The 14,420-nt window shown below is 38.2% G+C and overlaps 1 protein-coding gene across 1 annotated transcript; it reads right to left on the reverse strand.

Moving 5' to 3' along the window:
• Window positions 1–9,686: 9,686 nt before the first annotated feature.
• On the reverse strand, window positions 9,687–11,632 carry LOC7469534 (polygalacturonase). Its single transcript, XM_002309680.4, has 4 exons — window positions 11,007–11,632; window positions 10,602–10,891; window positions 10,241–10,469; window positions 9,687–10,137 (listed from the first exon to the last, which is right to left on the reverse strand). The coding sequence occupies exons 1-4, from the start codon at window positions 11,442–11,444 to the stop codon at window positions 9,919–9,921; spliced, it is 1,176 nt and encodes a 391-aa protein (XP_002309716.2). The 5' UTR covers window positions 11,445–11,632; the 3' UTR covers window positions 9,687–9,918.
• Between the last annotated feature and the right edge of the window lie 2,788 nt (window positions 11,633–14,420).

Genomic DNA, 14,420 nt, shown 5'->3' on the forward strand with positions numbered 1-14,420 from the left:
TCGCCAGATGGGATTCCAAATTGATTAAAGGAGATCGCCAGAAGGGATCTCATATTTCGATATTGGTTAAAAGGAATCGCCAGATGGGATTCCAAGTTGAGGAGGATTGCTGTAAAAGACAAGTTTCAGATCAATCAAGCTTCAACCAGATCAGTTTCGGGAGTTCCGTTTTGGGTTTATCTTTATAAAACTTACTGCGCAAAACATCTGCTCCGTAAGCATTATAAAGAGGGGGCATCTGTTGTAACCCATTTTTGGGTCCCCACAAAATGTATATAAAAATATATAGCCAAAGGAGGTTAGGAAAATAACAGGAGGCAGAAGCGCTCAGAAAATGGGTGGAAAATTGGTCAAGGAGGGTAAAAATACAAAGATTGGATTTTTGACAGTATATTCTTGAAGGAGGAGAGCCCTGTTGAGAAGGGAAATTTGAAATTTGAGGAGAAAAGCCCAAATTTGGATGTTTATGGACTTAATTGGATTCTTAAATGAATTTATAGGAGATTTGATTGTAAGAAAAATTGATTTTTAAGTCAATTTGGGCTTTAATTAGAAGAAATTTAAGTTCTGGGGCCAAAATATATTTTTTAGGAATTTATTAGTTCAAATCAGGGGCTTAATTGCGTAATTATTGAAGTTTAAGGGCCAATTAGGGACTTAATTGAAGAAATCTGAAACCAAGGACCAAATTGGAAAAGGCGCGCAAGTATAGGGGCTGCAATTAACAAAATCCGGGGGCCAAATTGAAGAAATTGAAAGTTTAATGGCCAATTAGGGATGAAATTGCATAAATCCAAGACCAAGGACCATATTGCAAAAGGCGCGTAACTTTGGGGCCGAAGGTGAAGTTATGTCGGGACTAAATTGCATCAAATCAGAAGTTTTAGGGTCAATTAGGGAATAATATTGAACGAAATTGAAAGTCGGAGGACTAAATTGAAAATTGGCAAAGAAATCCCTATTTTTATCAAAACGGCACCGTTTTGCACTTAAAAAAGAGGCAGGAACCAGGCGACGCATCGCCCGGTACTGTTCACTGTCTTCCCCGCCGAGCTGCCCGAGTGGCCGACTTCCAGGCGTGTTTGCTGCCTCGTTTGGCCCCCAAATCCGACAAAGCATGCACCGACATGTCCACCTGGAACCCATTTATCCTGGGGAGTGGTCCGGTCGGGTCAAAAAGGTTTGGAACAGCTCCGTTTTGTGGCCCAAATCGTGCACCTCGGGCAGTCTGCAAATTTGGCAGTTCGAGGTGCACACTTTGAACCAACGGTTTGAATTACTCAAGGCGAATCAAGGGCTGGGATGTTTTTCCCATTGAAGACGAGATTACCCTCTGTCCGGCCCTATAAATAGGATCAATTTTCATGCTCAAACGGTTTGGCAAAAGAGGAGCTCAAAGTTGGCACAAAATAAGCTTTTCTGCCCGGTTTTCCTGCAAACAGCCTTCCCTTTCTTTTCTTTTTTTTTCTCTCCACCGTAGTCCAGCCCCCCCACAGACCCACACACACCCGAACAGCCCTCACACACCTCTCCCCTCCCCTTGATTTTCTTCTTCCCCTCAGCAACCAGCAACAAGGGACACCCCCCCTCTCTTGCAAAGCCAAACCGGGGCAGCCCCCTTCCTTTCCTCTCATTCTCTTCCAGCAGTCACAAAGAAACATTGTCCCCTCTCCCGCCCATCAACACAACGCCAGCAACAGATCTTCACCTCAGCTGCTCCTTCACCGCAGCTTCAACAGCCCCAGCAACGCCTCCCGCGGCCTCCTCAGCAGTGACAGCCTCCACAGGAGCAAGCCTCCGCCTTCCAGCTTCTTCGCCGGCCAACAGCAGTCTTCCTTCCTCCAGCGACGCCCAGCAGCAACCGGAGTAGCAGCTCCTTCCTCAGTTACACCGACAGCTCCAGCCGAGAGCTTTCCTTCTCCTCTGCAGGAATCGGCTCCTTCTTCTTCTAGCCGGGACCAGTGCACGCCAGTGAAACCACCAGCCTCCACCGCAGCACCGCCGACATACCAGCGACGCACCGCCGCCTCCACGCCAGGTGCTCTTCTCCCCCCTCTTTGCACATTGTTTGGTTTCGTCTCCTGCATGCAGAACGAGCAGCGTTCTGCATGCAGGAAGGGGGGAAAATAATTCCCCCCGTTTGTTTTTTAATTAGGCTGGGCCAGATTGGTTCTGGCCCAGCAATGTGGTTTCCTCCTGTGGGCCGGACTGATCCTAGCCCAGCCCTACTGGCTGGGCTGGTTCCGGCCCATGATAAAACAGATTTTGTTTGGGGCCGAGATTGACCCAATATCCCTTGGCCCGAGATCGGCCCAGCCCGGCCCAATTATATATTAAATGTTATGTATATTATATTGTGTTTGTATTATTTATATCTGATATATATATAGAAAAATTAATTAATTTCTTCGAAAATTATTTCAAAAATATGTGAGTTTATTGTAATTTTATTACTGTATTTTGATCAATATCGGTTTGTATTTTTATACTGTAAAGATACAAATCCGGTATTAAAATACCCGGTTTTCGTCAAAACATAAAAAAAATACATAATTACAAAAAAATATTTTGTTTTCATGCATACGGCCTAGTCTCTCCAACATATATATATATAAATATCATAACATCATATTTTCACACAAACAAAGGAAATTTCAAAACAATATATGTATTAGCATGCATTTTGGCTTTAATAACCCGTTTATTCAAGCCATGAGAACTAGGCCAATATTTCAAAAATTCAAAAAAAATCTTTTTGTCTTCTTTTAGTATTTGGGATTACGAATTTATACGTAAGACGTATTCCTGATATAAAAAATATGGTTTTTCATAGACGTTAGAATGGTTAGGTTTTACCCGATAAGATAAGGACCTCCTTATTGAGGAGGACTTTTCTTGAACCATAGACGGACCAACATACATAGACGTTAGAAGGATTAGGTTTTACCCCTTAAGATAAGGACCTCCTTATTGAGGAGGACTTTTCTTGGACCGTAGACGGACCAACATACATAGACATTAGAAGGATTAGGTTTTACCCGATAAGATAAGGACCTCCTTATTGAGGAGGACTTTTCTTGAACCATAGACGGACCAACAACTAGGAAACACAACGAGACTTTGAATTTTATCAGACAAATAAACAATGCAGCTTACCTTAGGTAGGGCGTATTTGGGGTGCTAATACCTTCCCTTTACGCAACCAGTCCCCGTACCTAATCTCTGAGACCAGTTAGGGTTCCTAGTGACCAAAATACTAGGTGGCGACTCCCATTCCATTTTCCTACCAACAAAAGACAATATTTTCTTGTCTCCCCACATTTGCCAGATAGATACCATACACACTTCCTAGATTTTAAAAAGTGGAATCTTCGTCGCGACGCCGCGCACCCGCGACACCATTCCAGATCGAAGACCAACAATACTTCAAGGGTACAAAAACACAAAAAGCAATAAGGGAGAGATGTGGCTAGATTAATGATTTAGAGATGCAGCATGAAGTTTCCCCAGCTAGTTCAAAAGGCAAATCTGTTGAGATTGAATAGCAGAGACCCAATGAAAACAGGACAAACATTAACAAATCTCAGTACGTGGTTACAATAGCTGTGTTTGGTGTTTGTTACTCTCTGACTAAATTTAAAGAGGTTCAATCCTTTGTCTTGTTGAAGTATGGTACCTAAGCTAGAACAGGATTACTTAGCAGTAATCTACTACATGATTATCTAGTTGTTAGCTAAGATTACTATCTAGATTAGGATATGTTTTTGAATTCTTTTGTTGAGTTTATCTAGGATTAAACTAACTTGTAAACATCTCCTTAAATAAAGGAGAAGTTGGCTGGTACGTTTCTATAGTTTGCTTTTCTTTGTAATTCTGTTTTCTTTTCTTATAAATAAAAGGGCATGGGATGGCAGTAACCAATAACTCAATTCTGCTCTTTGTTCTTTATACTTAAATACTAAGTTCTGTGTTCTTTCTTTTGTTCTTTCCATCGTGGACTTAGTTCTTTGTTCTTTTCTCTTTTATCAGCAAACATAAGGCAGTTCTTTATATTTCTACAATTGGTATCAGAGCATTCTTAGGATCTTTGAAGGGCTTTCTTGTGAGTGAGAAACACGAGAGTACAGAGAGGATAAATCAAAGTTTTTACTTTGAGGGTTGGTGAGTGAAAAACACGAGAGAATAAAGTGAGTTTTTTTTAATGGATTCTGCAAGCTTTTCACCAAAAACACCATTGTTTACAGGACAGAATTTTGGTGTGTGGGCTGTAAAAATGGAAACCTATCTCAAAGCTCTTGATTTATGGGAGATAGTGGAAAGTGATAGGCAACCTACTCCTTTAGGTAACAATCCCACAATTGCACAGATGAAGTTCTTTAATGAAGAAAAGGCAAAGAGATTCAAAGCTCTTTCTTGTCTTCATAATGCTGTAAGTGAAGACATCTTCACAAGGATCATGGCATGCAAATCTGTCAAGGAAACATGGGATAAATTAAAAGCAGAGTTCCATGGTGATGAGAAGTCAAGAAGGATGCAGATTCTGAATCTGAGAAGACAATTCGAAGGTCTGAAGATGAAAGAAAATGAGAGCATCAAAGATTTCTCTTCTCAAATTTCAAAACTTGTGAATCAAGTAAGACTTTTGGGAGAAGATTTTCCAGACTCTAGAATTGTAGAGAAAGTCCTGGTGAGTCTGCCAGAAAAGTTTGAACATAAAATCTGTTCTTTAGAAGATTCAAAAGATTTTTCTGAAATGAGCTTGCAAGAACTAGTAAATGCATTGCAAGCTGTGGAGCAAAGGCAAGCATATAGACAAGAAGGATCAAGTGAAGGAGCTCTTGTAGCAGTTTACAGAGATAAGAGTCGGGTTAAGAACATCTTCAGAAATAATCAAGAAGGAAAAAGAGAAAAAGGGAGAAGCTGGAAATCTGCTAACTGGCAGCAGAACATCAATAACAGCTTTATGAGGGGGAAAGAGAAGAAAAAGCATTTTCCTGCTTGCAAATACTGTCAGAAAACTAATCATCTTGAAGCCTGGTGTTGGCTCAAGAATGCTCAATGCCGAAACTGCAAGCAATTTGGGCACATCCAAAGATTTTGCAAAAATAAAACAGAAACTGAACAACAAGCTCAAGTAGCCGATTGTTCAGAAGTCAAAGAAGATCTTTTATTCATGGTCACAATTCAGGACATGTGTAATTCAGCAGAGCCAAAGGACTCATCATGGCTCATTGATAGCGGCTGCACTAACCATATGACAGCAGACTTAAGCTTATTCAGAGACTTGGATAAAAGCTACCTATCTAAAGTCAGAATTGGCAATGGAGACTTTGTGAAGGTTGAAGGAAAAGGAGCAATTGCAGTAGAAACACTGTCAGGTACAAAAATTCTTAAAAATGTTCTTTATGTGCCTAAGATCAACCAAAATCTAGTTAGTGTGGGTCAATTGATTGAATCTGGCTATTCAATAGTCTTTAATGATGGAGTGTGTGACATTAAAGATAAAAATGGAGTACTTTTACTTTCTGCAAAAATGATGAACCGAAGTTTTAATGTTAACTGGAAGGAAGTATGTTTGAGTGCCAATACCTATGAGAACAATGAATCTGTTCTTTGGCACAAAAGGTTGGGACACTTCAACTATGCAACTCTAAAAAGAATGGCTGACCAGCAGATGACTCACGGGTTGCCAGATATTCAAGAACAGCAAATTATGTGTGAAGCTTGTCAGCTGGGAAAACAAACCAGAACTGTTTTTCCTGACAATGCATATAGGGCAGTGTCTAAACTCCAGCTTGTACACACAGATGTCTGTGGACCTATGCACAATGAATCATTAAATGGTTCAAAATATTTTCTTCTATTTATTGATGATTTTAGTAGGTACTGCTGGGTTTACTTTCTAAAATCCAAAGCTGATGTGTTTGCTGAGTTTATTAAGTTCAAGGCAGCAGTTGAACTAGAAACAGGAAACAAATTGAAGATATTGAGATCTGACAATGGAGGAGAGTATACATCTCGACAATTTGAAGCATACCTTGCTAAAGAAGGGATTAAACACCAGCTGACTGTTCCTTACACACCACAGCAGAATGGTGTAAGTGAAAGAAGAAACCGAACATTGATGGAGATGGCAAGATGTTTGCTATATGAGAAGAAGCTACCATTGAATTTCTGGGCAGAAGCAGTAAACACAGCATCATATCTTATAAACCGAATGGCTTCAAGAGTTTTAGCAGATAAAACTCCTTATGAACTCTGGTATGGTTTTAAACCTAGTATTGATCATTTAAAGGTGTTTGGCAGTATTTGTTATGTTTTGAAACCTGAAGTTAGAAGAAGAAAACTTGATCAAAAGGCTGATATAGGGATCTTTATAGGCTATAGTACAACATCTAAGGCTTATAAAGTTTATGATCTGAATTTTAACAAAGTTGTGGTTACTAGAAATGTCAAAGTTGTAGAAAATGCTACTTGGGATTGGAAAAATTCATCAGGTGAAGGATCAAAACAAATACAACAAGATGAGTTGGATGCTGCAAACATGATTGATCAACAAACAGATGTTGCTGGGAATATTGAGCAACAAACTGAGTGGGATGCTGCAGAGAATATTGATGATCAACCAGTAAAGGGGTCAAGATCTCTATCAGATATCTATAGCAGGTGTAATGTAGCTGAGGCAGAACCTGTAGATGTTGAAGAAGCTATGAATTCTCAAGTTTGGATAGCAGCAATGAAGGAAGAGCTTGCAATGATAGACAAAAATCAAACATGGATGCTAGTTGACAGACCAACTCATAAGAAGGTAATTGGAGTGAAATGGATTTTCAAAACAAAATTAAATGCAGATGGTAAGATCAACAAGCATAAAGCCAGACTTGTAGTGAAAGGATATTCACAAAAGGCAGGGATCGACTTCACATAAACTTTTGCTCCAGTTTCCAGACATGAAACAATGAAGCTCCTGCTTGCTCTAGCAGCACAAAACGGTTGGTATATATTTCAATTGGATGTTAAATCTGCATTTTTGAATGGTGTGCTAAATGAAGAGATTTATGTTGAGCAACCTGCTGGTTTTGAAAAATCAAATTCAACAAACAAAGTTTATTTACTGAAAAAGGCATTGTATGGATTGAAACAAGCTCCTAGAGCTTGGTATAGCAGGTTGGATAATCATCTTTTAAGCTTGGGATTTAACAGGAGCATGAATGAGGTAACTTTATATGTGAAGCATGCTGAAGGACATAAACTCATTGTATCAGTTTATGTTGATGATTTGCTTATCACAGGGGACAAGGAGCAGCTTGTAGAGGAATTCAAAACCAATATGAAAGACATGTTTGAGATGAATGAACTTGGTTTGTTGACATATTTTTTAGGAATGGAAGTAACTAAGTCTGATCAAGGTTACTTTCTTTGTCAAAAACGTTTTTCCTTGAAAATACTGGACAATTTTGCAATGAGCAAATGCAAGCCAGTAAGCACACCTATGATACAGGGGCAGAAGCTAATGAAAGAAGATGGATCTCCAAAAGCTGATGGGAAAGTTTATAGGAGTCTAATTGGGAGTTTGCTATATTTAACAGCCACACGTCCTGACATTCAATTTGCTGTGAATTATCTTTCCAGGTTCATGCAAGAGCCAAGTCAAAACCACTTTGTGGCAGCTAAGAGAGTATTAAGATATTTGAGAGGGACTGCAGGTTTTGGCATACATTTTGTGAAGTCCAGCTCAATCAATCTTGTTGGATTTTCAGACAGTGACTGGGGAGGAAGTGATGAAGGAATGATGAGTACTTCAGGTTACTGTTTTGCTGTGGGAAAGAGTGTGTTTTGCTAGAATTCAAAGAAACAATCGGTGGTGGCACATTCTACAGCAGAGGCTGAATATATAGTTGCTTATGTAGCAGCAAAACAACTTATATGGCTGAGAAAAATGCTAAGTGACTTAGATTGCAATCAACAAAATCCCACAACATTGTTTTGTGACAACACATCAGCTATAGCCATTTCTAAAAATTCTGTTTTTCATGATAGAACCAAGCACATGAAGATCAAATTTCATGCAATCAGACAGTTTCAGCAAGAAGGAGAACTGGAACTATGCTACTGCACTTCTGAAGATCAACTAGCAGATTTTTTCACCAAACCGTTGGCTAAAACCAGGTTTGAAGATTTGAGGGCAAGAATTGGAATGTCTAGCTTTGGAACCAAGGAGGAGTGTTGAAGTATGGTACCTAAGCTAGAACAGGATTACTTAGCAGTAATCTACTGCATGATTATCTAGTTGTTAGCTGAGATTACTATCTAGATTAGGATATGTTTTTGAATTCTTTTGTTGAGTTTATCTAGGATTAAACTAACTTGTAAACATCTCCTTAAATAAAGGAGAAGTTGGCTGGTACGTTTCTAGAGTTTGCTTTTCTTTGTAATTCTGTTTTCTTTTCTTATAAATAAAAGGGCATGGGATGGCAGTAACCAATAACTCAATTCTGCTCTTTGTTCTTTATACTTAAATACTAAGTTCTGTGTTCTTTCTTTTGTTCTTTCCATCGTAGACTTAGTTCTTTGTTCTTTTCTCTTTTATCAGCAAACATAAGGCAGTTCTTTATATTTCTACATGTCTTTCCATGTTCATATTGTTTCAGATATAGCATTTTGTATTTAAAATGATTTCTGCCAAATGCCACTGTTAGCACTGGTGTGTTACTCTACTATTATAACAGATAGTGACAGATATTAATTGCTTAGTTTTTAATTTCATTTGAAGGTAGTTCCCTCTGCAATATGGAATTTCATACTTAGATTGAAAGGCAGCATGATAAAATATTATTCTTTCTCAGGACTCCATCTGGGATTTCAGCAACAAAATTGATGGTTTCATCTTTGAATATATTGGAGTTGAATGTTGAAATTCTAATGATAATAGACTCACAGATTGCATTTGGTTAACAAATATAGAAATGACATAAATATATTTAGTTGGAAGGTCAAAAATAGAAATATAAAATAAATTTATTTTTAGGATAGTTTTGGAGTGAATTTCAAGGATATCTCTCTTTTGTCTGGAAACAGATGTGGGGCTCAAGGACCACTTCCATGCATGGGTAAGGTTTTTTGCATTGCAAAACAATCTATTATCAGGGCAACTTCATTGGACCTTGTCTTTCGAATCAGTCTTTTTTAAATGATAGGCTAACTTCTTGCAGTGGATAGGGTGGGTTCTCTGTTTTTATTGAAAAAATAGCTACCCCTTTCAAGAAGTCTCCAACCATCTTTTACTTCAATTTTTTCAACAATTTTGAATGTGAGATGAAGTATGCCATTGTTACTGCAAAAGTACAAGTGTTTCATAACATTTATCTTGAGATGAAGGTCGATCACTTCCTGTCAATATGGAAGGAAGTTTTCTGCTTAAATTGTACTAACGAGGCAACCCTTGTCTCTAGCAGACAAACTTATTATAGCTATAGACGTAGATGCTAGTGCAGAAGAGACTTGCCTTGTTCACTTGAATTAAGAATTAATCCTCATCGGAAAGTTCGAAACAGTGAATGATAGAAAGTCAATAAATATTTGTATATTTTATGATAATTTAGTTAGGGAATTAAGCTATGGTTTAGCAACAAACACAGCACCACTATCTTACTTCTCAACCAACAGCATAATTCTGATTCAAGCTCTAAAAAAGAAATCGAAGTTTATTAAGTAGAGAATATAATTCTTACATCAACTATAACTATAATTGCAAAGGTCGGGCAGAAATGTGCCTCGGGCTCAAGCAATAAACTTTGACTCAATGAGCTATAATTCGCTCATGACATTTTTTTTTCTCTTATATATGTGTGTATGGTAGTACGTACTAGCTATTTCTTCTTAATTGAATGCTTAGTAAAACTAGCCATCTTCAGGCTCTTATAAACAGCTAGTAGGCTGAACCACGCCTGAAGCAACTCCCCCAGCATTGCTACATGACGCTTCTGCTGGTTGATTGTTGTAAGTGAGTTTTACATCTTCCAATTTGATCCCCGAGCATGGATTTGTTTTGCTACAATCAAATTTCACCGCAAGTTCTGTTGCTGATGATCCATGGATATCTTGGTAGGTCACATCACTAATTTTCACACCGGAGACCTGTTTAATGTACAAGAAAATGGAGAAAGATTTTAGTCTATTTTATGTGTTACCATTGATCACAATCTAATGAAAACTAGTATAGACGGTAAATTTAACGTACCTGGCCTGGGCAGCCCTTCTCGCCGGGGCAATAGTTCTGGTCGATTACAATGGGATTTTGGACATTAGTCATGACTGCATGTTGGAAAAGAATATTTCTGGCGAAACCACTGCTAGGCCTTCCCCATGTCTTAATTCTCACTCCATTTTCTGTGCCTGTGAATGTAGTGGTCTTCACCGTTACATTTTGCACACCAGCCTCTTGAGAATCCTTGCCCAAACTTCCAATGCTACATCAATCATGTAAACATTATTATCTTTCAGTTCCCATAATTAGCAACGTATTAAATATAATTAGGTGCACATGATAATTGATATTATTGTGTAGTTGATTATCATTTCACTATTATTTTCTTCATTACCTGATTCCATGGCCAGGTCCACATGCCACATTTTCAATCCAAAGATTAGAGGTACCAGGGCCAATTGATACACAATCGTCACCAGTTCCAATCCTAGAATTCAAGATGGTGACTCCGGTCGATGATTGAACGTGAATTCCATCGGTGTTAGGGCTATCTCCGGCAGCAGAGACTCTCACTCCTTGCACTTTGACGTCTTGGCAGGCATTGATGACAATGTGGAACATTTGGCTATTCAATGATGCCAATCCGGTAATTGCGATGTTGTTTGAATTGGAGAATTCAAGTGACTGCACCATAAATAGATTAACAAGAAAATTAAGAAATTGAAAATAGATGGCGTGATTTTCGTCTACAGGCCAAAACTGAAGATATTTCATTATGTCATGCATATGACTAGCATACCGTTGCGCCGCTGGGGCAATCCTTGCCGGAATTCTTGCATGACCACAGTCCTGCTCCTTGTCCATCAAGAGTCCCTCCGGATATAGTAACCCCATTAACATGCTCAAAGATTAGCCAATTTTGAGCCCTACCAAGGACCCCATAGTCTGATGGAGCGAGTAGGGTACCATCTATACGTACCAAAATAGCATTATTCTTGCAAGGACCCTGAAACCTCACTTGACCTAAAGCGAAACTCCCTTTAGGAACAGAGATAGTGGCTGGCTGTGTGGAGGCGCATGCTTGTGACCAAGCAGCCGCAAAGGCCTTGGTTGAGTCAGTTTTTCCGTCAGGCATGGCTCCATAACTTAGCACACTGTATTGTGCTGCTTTGGCTAAAGGTGAGGAGGCAAAGAAAATGATGGAGAGAAGAGCAATAAGAAGTGGAAGAACTGCCATACTTTTCTTTTTTTCTTTTTTGACTGATAACAATTAATGCAAGTGATCAGTAGTGGAAGGAAAGGGAGTTAATTTTGCTTGGAGAGTGATGGGACATTGAAGCAGGTGGAGGTGGTATTTATAGGAAGAATTTGGAGATTGAATATTCATAGATTACAAACAATCAACGCCGTATTTTTAGAAGAATTCCGGCCTCCATACTTGTGTGTTTCTTCACCAAATTACCCTTTATCGCCGCATATATATATATATATATGTACAGTTAAAGGATATGTCTGTTTGCTTCAACCAGAAGCTCCAAGTCTCTTCACACTTTAATCCTATAGCTAGCTAGCTAGCTACGTACCCTTTTAATATTTCCCATAATATATGCTTTAATTATATATTTTCCCAAACCAATTATAAATGGAATTAAAGGAATAGCCTCGATTGCGAGTTATTAAACCAATAAGTACCCTTGTGTATGGGTAAATGGTTTATATATTTCAAATTAAATTAGTATCAGCAATTAATGGTCTCAATTATGTAATTAATTACCACTAACATAATCACACAGATACGTTATTATATGTATTGAAGGCAGAGTTGAACGTGACAAGTGGAGCAAAGATCACGGAGATAAAATCGGCTGCCTTCCTTTAAGTTCTTACTGCCTTAAATCATGGTGTCTTCCTTCAATTTGCGTATTTTATTTTATTTTTTGACTATTTGGCCATCCCATATTAATAATTAAATAATGTTGTCGCACGTAATTCTTGTTTTCTTGTCACTTCACCTGTTTTTTATTGGACTTTCTTCTGAAAACTGCCCGCCTATACAATTCAACTCTACAATTTTTATTTCCAACATTCACGCTGAGTTTTTGACTAATTTATCTTTAGTCATTGGGTTTTGAAAGCGATTATATCTACTTGAATGAGAGCCTATAAGTTAATATCTTAGCTTTTAGTTAGCATTTGATTACTATTCTCTATAATAGGAAAAAAAAAGACATTGAGAATAAAAAATCTATTTAGTTAGAAAAATAAATATATAAAAATAAATTTATCTAACAAGACAGTTGATATGGTAAGCCTATATATTGTTTGGAAGTTGGAAGAAGGAATTAAAAATAAAATAACAAACAAGACAGTTGATGATATGGCTTTCAGGTCACTAACCATTTCTCCCTCACCCAAATGTTTGAGCACTCCAAGGGTTTGATTGCTTCATGGCAATTTCCATGAGTTTCTGGCAAGATTGTTGGGACCTAATTTCAAATAATTAAGAGTAAGCCATGTGAAATGAAATCACAAGCTGCAGCAGACAGCCGCAAAGATCCCCATTACCAGGGATTTCAAGCCCCCCGCCCCTTTTTGTCTATCTAAATCCCATCGTGACTAACAAATGACATCATGTAGAACTAATTTCAAGTACTGTATCCAATCACATGTGAAGGTGGGGATCGCTCAGTGTTCTACGATCGATCTGAATGGACTAATAACTATATATTTAATAACAAGTAGAGTTCCTCAATCCTTCACTTCTCAACAAATTAACAGATCCTCGGATAATATTTTTCAACTTTTGATTAGTTAATGTTGTTATTCTCGCATGTATATGTGATCATGTGGTGTTCAAAAACCAAATTTCCTGGCTGAGCTTGACTATTAGACAGACAAGGAATGGCCTTGTGATGTGTCTGAGGACCAAGACTTACATGTCTTCAGCCCATTTCTTCAACACAAACACATCATGTGTATAGCAATGTTTCATGCGTGAATGAAAGCTATAGCTTAATTGCAACTGTCTTCTTTTAGGGATTCCTTGTTTCAAGCAATCTTTGCCAGAGGAAGCATGTGATGTTCTTGAGATTATTTAGCTAGCTAAGAGCTCATCCCAAATTCAAGCATCCAAACCCCATTAATTAATTCGAGGGGTGTGTGTGTGTCATAAAACGCAATAACTTCTTTTTGGACCAGCAGATAAGCCACGAAACTTAATTATCTAAATATATATATCTAGTTAGTTTGGCATCGATCTAGGCTAGCTAGCTTATCTTGCTAGCTCCTTGACCCTCCTCATATACATAACGATGTACTCTTTTGGCATCTTATCAGATACATCAAATTAAAAAGTAACACTGTTATGATGAAAGAAAACACAAAAGTGATTCGTTGGCATTAACTGGCAGAACTTCATCTTGAAATTGATCTTATGCTAGCTGAATGTAGGGTAATCCATGTGCCATAGACGTACTATATATGAAGACTAACACTTTGGTTCTGGATACTATTGGCCCCTATTCATTTCCATTAAAATCAATATATTAATCCAAGATGGCAAAACTTAGGGCTCATCAAAAGAGAATATATAGCCGATTAACTTGGGCATGCGCAGATCAATGAACATTCAATTGACGTGATTTCAAACAACTTATAGTGGCAAGTAACTTTCCTTGAATTAATGGAGAGGGGCCAACCTAGGTCATAGTTTTTCACATGGGTACGACGTTTTCTTCTTGTACTGTCTAGGATTACTATATGCATTGACAGTTGATCATGAGAAATCAAAGTACACACAGTCTTTACTTGACTTATGGTCCCAAAACTTTTAAAGGCTTGTTCAATTCCGTCTCCCACAGGAAGGCAACATAAGGCTAGTGATAGATATGCATGAGAGATCGTTGAGGCGCGCGCAGACACCATAAACAAGCAGTTTGGAAAACTCAAACCACACCGAACATCCAAACCTTAAGAATTTTTTAAAAAAAATCCTTAATTATTAAGCCATACCAATCGCCTTTCACAATTTTCTCACCATCTCTTTACCATGATTAGATTATGGATGCAATAGAAGAGAGCTTAAACTGACCGGTTTTTTTCCTTTCAAAATTAACTAGACTTGTTTTGATTTAATTGGGCTTTTTTTATTGGGCTTGGGTTCTTATTAGCTTGTTTTGGTTTTTTCGGACAATTATCTAAGATGTTTTGGTCT

This window comes from Populus trichocarpa, chromosome 7 (genome assembly GCF_000002775.5).
Source record: "Populus trichocarpa isolate Nisqually-1 chromosome 7, P.trichocarpa_v4.1, whole genome shotgun sequence".
NCBI lineage: Eukaryota > Viridiplantae > Streptophyta > Magnoliopsida > Malpighiales > Salicaceae > Populus > Populus trichocarpa.

What these genes read in the sequence shown, in the direction of transcription:
- LOC7469534 (XM_002309680.4), bottom strand. Translation starts at nt 11,444, where the DNA reads ATGGCAGTTCTTCCACTTCTTATTGCTCTTCTCTCCATCATTTTCTTT. An exon ending in GGACCTGGCCATGGAATCAG is followed by an intron (nt 10,470 to 10,601) that starts GTAATGAAGAAA and finishes TGATTGATGTAG; the next exon opens with CATTGGAAGTTTGGGCAAGG. An exon ending in AGAAGGGCTGCCCAGGCCAG is followed by an intron (nt 10,138 to 10,240) that starts GTACGTTAAATT and finishes TACATTAAACAG; the next exon opens with GTCTCCGGTGTGAAAATTAG.